This window comes from Chiloscyllium plagiosum, chromosome 12, assembly GCF_004010195.1.
Source record: "Chiloscyllium plagiosum isolate BGI_BamShark_2017 chromosome 12, ASM401019v2, whole genome shotgun sequence".
Lineage (NCBI taxonomy): Eukaryota > Metazoa > Chordata > Chondrichthyes > Orectolobiformes > Hemiscylliidae > Chiloscyllium > Chiloscyllium plagiosum.
In genome coordinates, this window is record NC_057721.1 from 87499741 (window position 1) to 87514034 (window position 14294).

A 14294-nucleotide genomic window follows, 5' to 3' on the forward strand; every position below is an offset into this window, starting at 1 on the left:
ACGCGGGGTAATGGGGAGGGTGCGGGGTGGGGGAGGGCATGGGGTAGCGGGGTGGGGGAGGGCGAGGGCGCGGGGTAGCGGGGAGGGGGAGGTCGCGGGAGGGTGAGTGGTTATGAGCTGAGTAGCGTCTGGAACACTCTGCATTAAATCTGCTGCCCATGAGGGAGGGCGTTTGCTCCTCTCGTGTTTGTTGTGTGCACCTGAGGGTGTTTCTGGTCAGTGACGCTTGGGTTTCTGCTGTTTGTCAGATTTCTGATCACTGATACTAGGATTGCTGGTTAATATGTTCTCCTGCTGATTTCAGGTTGATCTGCCTGTGAGCCTGAGTATTGTGTCAGTGCAGTGTGGCTCTGATGGAACTTTCTTCATGACCCAGAGTGGCAAGGTGCTGGCCTGTGGTAACAACGAGTACAACAAACTGGGCCTGAACCACTACATGCGAGGTCTTCGCAAACACCCAATCAAAGTGAGTCCTCATCACAGCCCACATCAATCCGAATTAAACCACAGGCTTGAAGATTACTGGGTAATCGCATCGAGGTGTTAATAAGCTAACTTGAGGACAGGATAAAAACTGTTTTCTCTTTGAAGGGTAGTCCAGAATGAAGCGATAAAACATGAACATTTATATCAACTTATTTGGTGGGGTGTCAGGAAAGAATTCTTCAGAAAAAGTAAAGTGAACATCTCGAGCTCTCTGCTTCAAGAAGCTGAGACTTTTAGGTGTCAAAACTGAAATTAATATATTTTTATTCAAAGGACTGTGATTCGATATCACACTTAGACTGAAAGCCTTGTTCAACTCCATTGTTGAATGGCCAGGCTCCAGCCCTAGTGAAATCTGGCTGGTCGCCCCGAGAATAGGCCCAAAGAATCGAGCTTGACCTCCTGGAGAACTACTGGCATCATTGGAAGGATTTGAATGTGTTGGACACTGAATACCTGAGACCACATTGAGTTTTGGTAGGGGGTTGTGCTGTGTCAGCACTGGGGACAAATTGTTCCTGTACTTCTGCATGCTGTGTTTGATACTGTTTCTAAACTGGGGTGGGAAGTGGGGTATGTGAGGACGGAATATGCTTAGACAATGCCTGTTGTGTTGGGGGTGTGGGTAAATAACTTGATCCTCTCTCCCTAGGCTGATCAGGAAGTTCCCTACATGACCTCACTAACTCTGTCCAAGCAGCTGGCCATTTACAAAATCAAAACCATTTCTGCTGGCAAGACCCACACAGCAGCTATAGACGGTGAGTATATCATGGTGAGTATATCATTGCTGTTGTGTTATGTATCACAGTAGATTATATCACTTACAGGATATCATCACTGTACCATGGCTTGTGACCTACTGACCTTTGACCCCTTGCAGAGGAAAACGTGCAACAGTGTATCTGAATCGCTGAGCTTCAGCCCAGATACACAAATACCTGAGATTGTAATGTCCATTGTGAATACTAGGAGTCATGATAGAATTCATTGAATTCTTCATATTATGTGAACCACATCTCATATTTTTGTTAAGGGAGCAAACATAAAAATCACAGTGGTAAAGGTATATCAGTATATCACACCATCTTAGGTCATGCAGACACGGTGGCAATCAGCACCAGTAACTGACAATAAAAGAATCCTCAGTGAAGATGATACAACCCTAAAGTATAAAACATTCAGATGACCAACCACAATGCGTTTACTGGCCAGGAGATAGAGTTATCTTCTCTGCACCTAAAGGTTAAGACTTATCAAACTATAAGCGCCGTTGCAAGACAAATGAAAAAAAGCACTAAGTTTCGACTTGCTTCTCCATATAGACGTGAAGGCACAGCAGTCAAACTATTTCTAAAGTCTAAAAGCAAAATCCATGGTTTAAATACTTCATACAAGGCTTCACAAATTGCATACTGTCATCTACCCGACAAGGTGGAAAATTGCCCAGGCATGTTCGACACATAAAATACAGGACAAATCCATCCCGACCAATTACTGCCCCATCAGTATACTCTCTATCATCAGTAAAGTGATGGAAGGTGTCATCAACAGTGCTATCAAGCAGTACCTGCTCAGTGACCCCCAGTTTGGGTTCCCCCAGGGCCACTCAGCTCCTGACCTCATTACAGCCTTGGTTCAAACATGGACAAAGGAGCTGGATTCCAGAGGGGAGGGGAGAGGGACAGCCCTTGACATCAAAGCCACATTTGACTGTGGCATTAAGGAGCCCGAGCAAAACTGGAATCAATGGATATTAAGGGGCAAACTCTCAGCTGGTTGAAGTAAGACCTCCCTCATAGGAAGAGGGTTGTGATTGTTGGAGATCATCTCTACAGGACTTCCTCAAGGTAGTATCCTAGGCCCAACCATCTTCAGCTGCTTCATTAATGACCTTCTATCTGTATAAGGTGAAAGGTGGAGCTGTGCAATCATCGCAAACAGTGTTCAGCACCATTCGTGATTCCTCAGGTACTGAAGCAGTCCACTGTCAAATGCAGCAAGATCCAAACAATATCCAGGCTTGGGCTGACAAGTAGTAAGGAACATTTGCACCACACAAATGCCAGACAATAGCCATTTCCAATTAGAGACAATCTAATCACCGCTCATTAACTTTCAATGGTGTTACCATCATCAAATCCCTCACTATCAACATCTGGGGGTTACAACTGTTCAGGAACTCAACTGGACTCACCACATAAATGCAGTAGACACATGGGCAGGTCAGAGGCGAGGAATGCTATAGCGAGTAATTCTCCTCCTGACTCGCCAAAGCCTGTCCACCATCTCCAAGGCACAAGTCAGGACAGAGATGGAACATTCCCCACTTGTCCGGATGGATGCAGCTCCAACAACACTCAAGAAGCAAACACCATCCAGGACACAGCAGCCTGCTAGATTGGCACCACATCCACATGCATCCACTCCCTCCCCCACCGAAGCTCAATAGACAGCACCTCCCAAACACCCAGCCACTTCCATCTAGAAGGACAAGGGCAGCAGATACATGGGAACACCAGCCCCTGCAAGTTCCCCTCCAAGCCACTTACCATCCTGACTTGGAAATATGTTGCTGTTCCTTCACTGTCGTTGGATCAAGATCCTGGAATTCCCTCCCTAAGAGCATTATGAATTACCCTCGAGCACATGGACTGCAATGGTTCAAAAAGGCAACTCACCACTACCTTCTGAATGGCTAAGTAAGGACAGGCAATAAATGCTGGCCCAGCCAGTGTCATATCACATGAATGAATAAGAAAAAGACTACTTTGAAATGAAATACAAGCCAGAGACCAGAATGATTACATCAAGACACACCGAGCAGACTACCCAATCATGTTTCTCTTGCTCTATATATGAATGCTCTGTGCTGTGAGATTGAAGGCATTCTCAAGATGGATCTGTTGCACTTTGGACCAGGACAGTGGGAACAGTTGTATCTGGCACCTGCTGAAGATGAGTAACTTTGTGAGTTGCAAAAGTCTGTTAACTAAGAATGGCCTGACGGTATGAAGGAAGTTCATACTTGGTGTATCATGGTCAGTTATCATAGACTCCCTACAGTGTGGAAACAGGCCATTAGGCACAAGTTCACACCGACCCAAACCCATTCCCCTACCCTGTTACTGTACATTTATCCCTGACTAATGCACCTAATCTACAGACCCCTGAGCACTATGGGCAATTTAACATGACCAATTCACCTTACCTGCACATCTTTGGACTATGGGAGGAAACCCACGCAGACACGGGGAGAATGTGCAAACTCTACACAGGCAATTGCCCAAATCGAACCCAAGGCAGCAGTGCTGACCACAGAACCACCGTGCCATCCCATGTAAGGGCAAACAAGACCTAATACGCTAAGGTATTCATGTAGGGATGAATCAGAATATCCAGAAATTCATGAATGCATGTGAGGCATGTCAGACATACCAATCCCAGCAGCAGAGGGAGCCTCTACATCCACACCATGTTCCTTCCACTACTTGGACAAAATACTGACAGAACTATTCACAATAAACTGGGAGAATTATATCCTTGTGATGGATTATTTCGCTAAATTTCACATTGTTTGACAACTTGCAACTCAATAACTGGAGCAATGACTGCACTCTTCAACATATTCAGCATATAGGAGCAAAGGATTGTAGCTCACTGTCGAACCATTCCAAGATGTGTGCTAAATGGGGAGTCTATCACATTGTCATCCCACTACCTACACTCAAACGGTCTAACAGTGTATGGAGTGTATCTTCAACTGTACTCTCAAGTATCGAGCCACAAAGCAACGTTTTCTGATTATGCTGCTGCATAATCAGAAGGGACTGCCATCCCCAGCACAACCTACACTTTGAACCACAACCAAAACTAACAACTAGTTGTCACTAACTATTTTAAGATACAGGACATTGTTCTTCAGTGACAGAAGAGAATGAAAGAGGTGTGCATGACAGTGAGAGTTAGAAATATAGTCACAATTCCTGGATATCAGCATAGGTTTCTACAATATGCAATCTTCCCTCAAGTCTGAATGTCTGTGCAGCTGCCTGGACGGTCCACACGTGGCAGTAAGTGTCAGGGCATATTGACATCTGGTTCAGAGGTCCCTGCCAACTATACCCAGACCTTGAAGGTCCACGCAGCATCATGAATAATTAGAGGAGTGAAGGCAGTGATCCCAGAATGACATCCTGACCAAGGTGTATGCTTGTTGTGAAGGATCCGAAGCCAGCTTACAGCAGTGTGTGATACCACAGACAATACACGCTGACAGTGAGGGAGAACATTCTAATGATGATGATTATGTGATAATGCTAGTGACAGCGACAAAACAATGAAGTTGCAAGCTGAGAACAACCAAGAATAACATACCCTGTCCAGATGGGCAAACAGTCACCAGATCAAGACAAATTATCTAATCTTCAAAGTATTATTCCAAGGTTTGGATGATTAAACTAGTACATTTTGTTTTTAAAAATCTGTATAATGCCTTTGTAAATTATCTGTTTGGGATTTCTTTTCTTTAGAAAAAGGGCGATGTTGAGCTCTGTCAGCAGATGTATGATATCTGGTTAAGGGGCATGCTCATGATGTCACCATTCTGCGACGGCCTGTGACCTTCTGGTGTAACATTCTTGTCTCCATCTTACTGAGCTCTGTCCCCTTGCAGCATGACACTCTGAGCGAAGTGTGTTACAGTATATTTGAATTGATGAGTTTGAGTCTGGTCTCACAAGTTACCTGAGATTGTAGTGAGCATTTCTAAGTGCAAGGTGCTGTAATAGAGTTCACTGAATTCTACAGTACTACATGACCCGTGTCTCATATTTATGTCACATATTTATGTCACAGAAGCTCACACAAATACCACAGTATGATCATTCTGGAGCACAGCTCTCATGTCGGTTATCATGGTCAGTAATAGAACGGCCTTAAGAGCTCCCGGGGTATTTAATTCTGTCTTCATAGCTCTCTCCTCACCAACACCTTGCTATTTCTACACAGTCGTTCCCAACCTGAAACCCCCTAAGCCCTGTGCCCATCCATGGATGACAGGGGTTACATTTGTGTACCCTTTATATCTTGTGTTAGAAAAGGGTTGGGTATTATACTCCTTATATCATGGGTTAGTAAGGGTTGGATATTGCACCAGTTTCAATGTTAATTTGTTTTTATTTACTCAGAGCGAGGCCGCCTGCTAACATTTGGCTGCAATAAGTATGGACAACTTGGAGTGGGAGACTACAAGAAGAGAGATGGTATCAATGTGTTGGTTGGTGCGCTTGGAGGAAAACAAGTGACTAAAGTGTCGTGTGGAGATGGATTCACCATCGCATCTACCGATGGTACCTGAGAGTGAATGTGACATATTGAGTGTGAGAAGTGTGCTGCAATGGAAACAAAATTTCAAAGTGTGATTGATCCGTCGGACTGTACTGAATTTTTTTACTAGTTATATATTCCCACTGAGACGGGACTGGATGCAGAATCCCATTGGGAGGGGGCTGGTTACAGAATCCCACCAAGAGGGGGCTGGTGACAGAGTCCCATTGGTACAACTGGATAATCCTCAAATGAAAGCTGTGCTGAATCACAGCCTTAGATGTGCCCTCACCCTACAATAGCCCTAGGTATGTCACCCTTGCTTTTGCAAATTTGATTTTGACAAGATTTATTTCAAAGCTGGTTGACTGCAATTGCTCAAACAGGTCCTGTGATTTCTTTGCATATGTGTTACTGTACAAGATTGCCTAAATAAACTACATAGGTGCTTCAGCTGCAAGGTGATTTATAGGTCCTTACATTTTTAAACCTAAGTGGCTTCATCCAACAGTTATGTAACCCATTCGATATGCTGACATGGATGTTTCTTCAGCTTTTGATGTGAGTCGTACTTGCCATTACCCCCTTCAATAGATCAATTTTATAAAGAAATAAGGCACTATCAACCTGTTGATACAGTCTCCTAACCAAAGAATTTATAAAAATCTGTTTTTGTGCCTGCATTTATTTTCCGATGGTCTATGCAGAATCTGGTTGTGGAACTAATACCATTGGTGAACTTAAGTTGTTTTGACTAGGTTCAATCAATAATGTACTCGCAAGTATTGATCCTTTATTTCCTCCTGAACTTGTTGTTGGGCCTTAATTGATAAGGGTGTTGTTGTATTGAATTTCCTACATGTACAGCATTTCTAACATTGTACGTTCAGGTGTATCTCTACAGAATTTCCTTATACTCTGCAAGGAACCTTAGTAGATCTTCCTGTTGTCCTTCCTCTACATATAGTGCCTAACTGCTATAGTATTCCTGTATTGGCTAGTTGAACATAGAACAGTACAGGCCCTTTGGCCCTCGATGTTGTACCAGCCTTCTATCCTACTCTAAGGTCAGACTAGCCCACATAGCCTTCATTGTACTACCTTCCATGTGCCCATCTAAGAGTCACTTAAATATCCCTAATGTATCTGATTCTACTACCACTGCTGGCAGCGTAATCCACACACCTACCACTCTGAGTAAAGAACCTACCTCTGACATCTCCTCTAAACCTTCCTCCAATTATCTTAAAGTTATACCCCCTCGTGATAGACATTTCTGCAGTGGGAAAACGTCTCTGGCTATCCACTATATCTATGCCTCTTAACATCTTGAACACCACTATCAAGTCACCTCTCATCCTTCTTCACTCCAGTGAGAAAGGCACTAGCCCCCTCAACGTTTCTTCATAAGACATGACCTCCAGTTCAGGAAGCACCTTGGTAAATCTCCTCTCCACCCTCTCGAAAGCTTCCATATCTTTCCTATAATGAGGCGACTAGAACGGAACACAATATTACAAGTGTGTAGATTAGAGTGGTGCTGGAAAAGCACAGCAGATCAGGCAGCATCCGAGGAGCAGGAAAATCAACATTTCGGGCAAAAGCCCTTCATTAGGAATTCCAAACCGTCGATTTTCCTGCTCCTCGGATGCTGCCTGATCTGCTGTGCTTTTCCAGCACCACTAATCTAGACTCTGATCTCTAGCATCTGCAGTCCTCACTTTTGTCTGTATTCCAAGTGTGGTCTAACCAGAGCTTTATAGAGCTGCAGCATTACCTTGCAGCTCTTAAACTCAATCCCCCTGCTAATGAAAGCCAATACACCATATGCCTTATTAACAATCCTGTCAACCTGGGTGGCAACTTTGAGGGACTTATGGACATGGATCCCAAGATCCCTCTGTTCCTCCACACTGCCAAGAATCCTGCCTTTAATCCTGTATTCTGAATTCAAACTTGACCTTCCAAAGTGAATCACTTCACACTTTTCCAGGTTGAACTCCATCTGCCACTTATCAGCCCAGACCTGCATTCTGTCAATGATAGGGGATTCACTTTATGAGCTATCCGTCTCTCCTTTGACCTCTCTGTTATTATCTGTGGCATCCTCCACTACTCTTATCACCTGGCACATCTGTTCTTTCTCCTTATCTTCCTGGCCATGATATAATTTTGACACGTTCATGTGACATTGTGCATTTTAATTACTGTGGTCAAGGAGCTAAGTGACTTTGCTAACTCTCATATAGGTCCATATACCTTACAGGTACTGAGTGTTGCTTTCAAATGTTCACCTCCTAAAGGGAATAAACCCACAACGTCATCTCCTGCACCTTCTTTTATTTTGCTCATGAAAATTGTAAATGGTCTCGTGAGACTTTACGTGTTCCTGTATATCTCTCTCAAAACATAGACAATATTGAGAATTTATCATTTTGTCTTAAGAACTTTTCCTGAATCAGTTTTAATGGACTTAAAACCTCATGGCCATAAATCAAGTGAATGAATCATTTAGGAAGTCTCTAATAGCCAATAGTAAGAACCCTAATCCTGTGTCCCCATCCTGTGGGTATTTGTGACAGTAGGCTACAGTCAATGTTTTGAAATGCTGATGGTATCTCTCCAAAGCTTCATGTGTTTATGCATGATAGGCTTCAACTCTGTTATACCCAGATTGCTGTTTCTGCCTGGAAAATCTTAGACTGTAAGACAGAAGAGCAGACAAAGGCAATTTGGCCCATCGAGTCATTTAGTCATGACTGATAAGTTTCTCAATCCCATTCCTCCTGCTTTCTTCCTGTACCCTTTGATCATCGTAACAATCAAGAACCTATCCATCTCAGTCTTAATTATACTCAATGACCTAGCCTCCACAGCCTTCTGTTATAATGAATTCCATAGATTTACAACACTCTCTGGCTGATGAAGTTTCTCCTCATCTCCATTCTCAAGGGTCTTGCCTTTACTGTAAGGCTGTGCCCTGGGGTCCTAGTCCTTCCAGCTAATGACAACATCTTCCCAACATCCATTGTATCCAGGCCTTTCAGTATTCTGTAAGTTTCAAATAGATCATCCTCATCCTTCTAAACTCCATTGAGTATAGTCCCAGAGTCCTCAAACGTTCCTCATATGTTAAGTCTTTCAATCCTGGGATCATTCTTGTGAACCTCCATGGCCACTCCATCCTTCCTGAGGGATAGGGTTTAAAATTGCTCACAATATTCTATATGTTGTCTGGCCAGAGCTTTATAAAGCCTCAGCAGTACATCCCTGCTTTTATATTCTAGTCCTCTCGAAATAAATGCCATTGTTACATTTGCCTTTTTAACTGTCATCTCAATCTGCACGTTAAACTTGAAGGAATCCTGGACTAGGACTCCCTAGTCCCTTTCAGATTTCTGAATGTTCTATCCATTTATTAAACAGTCCATGTCTCTATTCTTCCTACCAAATTGCATGACCTCACACTATGCATCATATTTCATCTGCCACTTATTTACCCACTCTCCTGACCTGTCTAAATCCTTCTGCAGCCTTCCTGCTTCCTCAATACTAACTGACCCTCCACCTATCTTAGTATCATCTGCAAACTTAACCAGGATGCCCTCAGTTCCATCATTCAGATCATTAATGTATAATGTTAAAAGTTGTTGTCCCAACACTGACTCTTGCAGAACTTTATTTGTCACCGGCTGCCATCCTGAGAAGGGCCCTTTTATCCCCACTCTCTGCCTTCTACCAGATAGCCAAGCTTGTATCCAAGCCAGTACCTTGCCTATAATACTATGGGCTCTTGTTTTAGCTCAGCAACGTCCTATGCAGCACCTTGTCAAAAGCATTCTGGAAGTCTCAAGTAGATAATATTCATTGGCTGTCCTTGGTCTAACCTGCTCATTACTTCCTCAAAAATTTCTAGCAGATTTGTCAGGTATGACCTCTCCTTGATGAAGCCATGCTGACTTTGCCCTATTTTACCGGACACTTCCAAGTATTCAGAAATCTCATCCTTCACAATGGATTCCAGGATCTTACCAACAATCAAGGGCAAGGCTAATTGGTCTGTTATCTCCCATCTTTTGCCTCACTTCCTTCTTAAATGAGGTGGGGAGAGGGGGTATTACATTAGTGATGTTCCAGTCCTTTGGGACCTTCCTGAAAGATCTCTACTAAAGACTTCATTATCTCTTCAGACAACTCCTTCAGAACTCTGGGGCGTAGTCCATCTGGTCCAAGAGATTTATCCACCTTCAGACCTTACAGTTTTCTCACACCTTCTACTTGGTGATGGCTACCATACTTGCCTCTGATGCTCCCCCCCCCCCCAAAAAAAAAAGCTGTCTTGAATTTTTGAAATGTTACTCATGGCTTCCACCATGAAGACTGACACAAAGTACTTGTTCACTTCCTCCACTATTTCTTTGTTCTCCGTTACTGCTTCCCTAGCCTCATTTTCCAGCAACCTAATGTCCACTTTTGCCTCTCTTTTATCTTTTATATATCTAAAGCAACTCTTTAGACATTAAAGTCCTTAGGCAATGAATTTAGGACCTTTATCAGATTGTACTTCACTTGGTAGGTTATTAGCAGGTAAACTGTTCACTTAGGTTTTTCTGCTACCACCTTAGCTGTAATTGACCACAAAGAACAGCTTCTAGAAAATGGGATTGTCATATCTATAACTGTTAGGATATAACTCTAACCCTCTGAGTAATGGTCCTACACAATCTACCAATACTCAGCGAAGTGGATCTTCAGAGTATGGAATAAGACCATAGGAGCAGAAATCAGGCTATTCGGCCCATCAAATCTGCTCTGCCATTTAATCAACTCCATTTTCCCACTTCCTCCCTGTAACCTTTGAACCCCTTGGCAGTCAAGAACTTATCTATCTTTGTAAGACCATAATGAACATCAAATGTGCTACTTTATTTACATGTTGAGGATTTCAAGCTGCCTGACATGTCTGACAGAATTGCACTACATTCTTTGAAGCTATTGCTATGACCTGCCTTTAGGATCTTCATGTGTTACTTGTAACAACTTGTTATTCCCTCCGGCTGGTACCAAGATTTTATAAATCACTGTCCACTTCTCATCCTCAAGTCTGTGAGGGTGTCTCCATGTCCTCATCAGAGCTCCATATTTTACCTAATGTATCACTTCCTTTGAATTATGCTCTTTTTTCAATAAAGTTTCAGATGTTCTATTATCTGCTTGTGGTATTACAGTGATCTCTGTTGATGGATGTTAGTTAACTATCTGTACTTTAACTTTCTGTGACTATGGGTAAAGCTATAACCTTTACTCCAGACACATCACTAACCAGGTGTAAGTACACACAATCCACAGTTAATTTCTTAACTACCCTGACTCCCACTGGTCTGGACAAGAGGTCACATTCCAATTGCTTTTTGTACAATGGAACTGGGATGTACTCTCCACCTGTCCTGATAACTGGGACTTTGGTTTTCATTGAACTATACGAAGGAAAAATAGATCTTCCTTCAGCAGGAGAATCTGAACAGCTGGCTTTCCCTAAATGTAGTTATTGGTTTCACAGCACCCATTATAGAACGTAGATATGAATATCCAATGACCATTTAAATGCCCTTAAAGTTGGCGAGTCTACTACTGTTGCAGGCAGTGCGTTCCACGCCTACTCTGTAAGTAAAGGAACTGCCTCTGACATCTGTCCGATATTTATCACCCTTCAATTTAAAGCTGTGTCCCCTCGTGCTAGCCATCACCATCTGAGGAAAAAAGCTCTCACTGTCCACCCTATCTAACCCTCTGATTATCTTCTATGTCTCATCTACCCTATTCATCTCACTTACAATCTCAGCAATCTGGTTTGTTGGTTGTAGTTGGGGCTATAATTTGATTTATTATATTTTCATTTTGCATTCCTTTTTCAGATCCATTCTTATGAGCCTAAAAACATCCCATGGTCTGCTGTCATAATTCTGCAGCATTCTGGAGGTTTTCCACTTTGGTACAAAGGAAACACTTAGGCTTTCAATGATCTCCTCCGTCATCAATACTGTCTCTTCTGGTTTGAGGACAACATATTGTTCATTCTTTACCCTAACCACTTACACTATTCTTACACTATTCCGTCATCCAGCCTTGAGTTTATGGGGCTGATAGAATAAAGGTTTAGTTTTATAGATCAGCTCAAAATCATCAACCATTGCTGCAGTCTGTCTAACAGTTGCAGCTCATTGGTCTTTAGCATGGTTTTGTATTACAGAAGGTAGTGAATTGTTAAATTCTTCTTAAGAGATTTACCTCTCTGAGAACTTTTAGTACTCATATCCACTGATCAAAATTAATTTGCTTAACCATTTCACATTCAATGTATGTATGTTCAGGTTGTTTCCTTAAATTTTGACACATTTTCCTGTGTCATTCTGGAATTCGTACAGACCCAGTCTTGTTTAATCCTCAGGAGCTTCCTCTGATAGTGAAGCATAAATTTCCTGTGCTTTACCCGTGAACTTACACTGCTTGGACACTGTTGAGTTTCCCTTTGGCCAATTCATTTATTTCAGTAACTTTTCAAATGACACAAAGGCATCCTTTTTCTTAAATTTAGTTGGGGCCTGTACAAATGTAATCATTTCCTTAATGAGTGTTAGATTGTGGTTACAATGCACCAGTGCTGCCCTTGGGGAGTGAGTTCTCACTCCAGCAGTTTTCAGGCTTTATGTATTCAAACGGAATGGTTTTCAATGTCCTGTGTGCTCGTTATAAAACTTTCACACTCTGAAGAGTTTCAGGACAGTTATGTTGCTTTGGATTAAGTGAGTAATAGCACCACTGTCCATTGTGTTTGCCAGATAACCAGATCTTTGCCTGGGGAAATGGTGGGAATGGCCGCCTTGGAATGACTGCTACAGAGAAAGGCTTTGGTTCTGAAATTTGCAGTTCTTGGCCTCGGCCTATTTTTGGCTCCCTTCACAAAGTCTCGGATCTGTCCTGCCACGGTTGGCACACCATCCTCATTGCCGGTCAGTAACACATGCCACCTAATGGCTCCTATTGCTGTTAACCGCTGATAACTGCGTGCAATTCTGGTCTCTTTCCTGTCGGAAAGATGTTGTGAAACTTGAAAGGTTCAGAAAAGATTTACCAGGATGTTGCCAGGGTTGGAGGATTTGAGCTACAGGGAGAGACTGAACAGGCTGGGGCTGTTTTCCCTGGAGCAGCAGAGGCTGAGGGGTGACCGTATAAGAGGTTTGTAAAATTATGAGGGGCATGGATAGGGTAAATAGGCAAAGTCTTTTCCCTGGGGTCGGGGAATCCAGAACTAGGGGGCATAGGTTTAGGGTCAGAGGGGAAAGATATAAAAGAGACCTAAGGGGCAACTTTTTCACGCAGAGGGTGGTACGTGTATGGAATGAGCTGCCAGAGGAAGTGGTGGAGGCTGGTACAATTGCAACATTTAAGAGGCATTTGGATGGGTATATGAATAGGAAGGGTTTGGAGGGATATGGGCTGGGTGCTGGCAGGTGGGACTAGATTGGGTTGGGATATCTGGTTGGCATTGATGGGTTGGACCAAAGGGTCTGTTTCCATGCTGTACATCTCTATGACTCGAGAGTTCCTGTACTGAAAAGTCACATCTGGAAGGAAACCAGCCTGAAATAGGATTTGAATCCACACATTTCGTTGAGAGGGTGCTGTGCTATTGCCTGAGGCACAAATGCTACTGTGATGCTGCTTAAATGAACTCCGAGCACATGCAAGCTATTCCCGAAAAGATCTTGGTTTTCAGTTTAATATCTAGTAGCGGCTGCTCACTGTTCTCTAGTTTCTTCATGGTGACTCTAGACCCTTTGATTGTTCCTGTCCTATTCAAGCTTCAGAAATATACACTGTGCCTTTGTTATTCCAGAAATTGTGGGTGCATCGAAAACCATTCGATCAAACAGCAGTGGCCTGTCTATTGGAGCTGGTGAGTGTGACTGAACTATAATCATCGATCATGGAGACATCGATAATCCTGTTGGGTCATGGTATCAGGTCTCGGTCACAGACTTCAAGTCATGGTCAAAGGAGGTGTGAGGAACAGCAAATGATCTGGAGCTCACTAATCCTGAGGGCTGTGGAAGCAGAGGCAGGCAGTTTTATTCAAGGACATTGGATCAATACAGCAATAGCAAGGAGCAGTGGGATGGACTGGAGAGGCAGTAGGGGTTTGAAGTGTGTGTCTCGCTGTAGGTCTCCTGGTGCGAATGGCCTTGAGCAGATGTCTGTGCCACGTTGTGTGAGTACATGGGTTAAGGTGCAATGTCAGTGTATCACAGATGGTAATACATGTTGGCTTGAGTCTGTGTAAGGGTGTACCCCCTTGTGTTTGTGTGTGTGTGTGGGGGGGTGTGTACCCCCCGTGTCTGTGTGTGTGTGTGTGTGTGTGTGTGTGTGGGGGGGTGTGTACCCCCCGTGTCTGTGTGTGTGTGTGTGTGTGTGTGTGTGTG

The 14294-nt window shown here is 43.3% G+C and overlaps 1 protein-coding gene across 1 annotated transcript in view; it reads left to right on the forward strand.

Annotated features, from left to right (window-relative positions):
- LOC122554869 (serine/threonine-protein kinase Nek9) overlaps positions 1-14294 on the forward strand; it is an 80956-nt gene that overhangs the window by 51561 nt on the left and 15101 nt on the right. The window contains exons 14-18 of the mRNA XM_043700217.1: positions 305-466; positions 1139-1247; positions 5676-5837; positions 12654-12824; positions 13712-13771. Coding sequence (XP_043556152.1) covers positions 305-466; positions 1139-1247; positions 5676-5837; positions 12654-12824; positions 13712-13771 — 664 coding nt within the window. The remainder of the gene's footprint in view (positions 1-304; positions 467-1138; positions 1248-5675; positions 5838-12653; positions 12825-13711; positions 13772-14294) is intronic.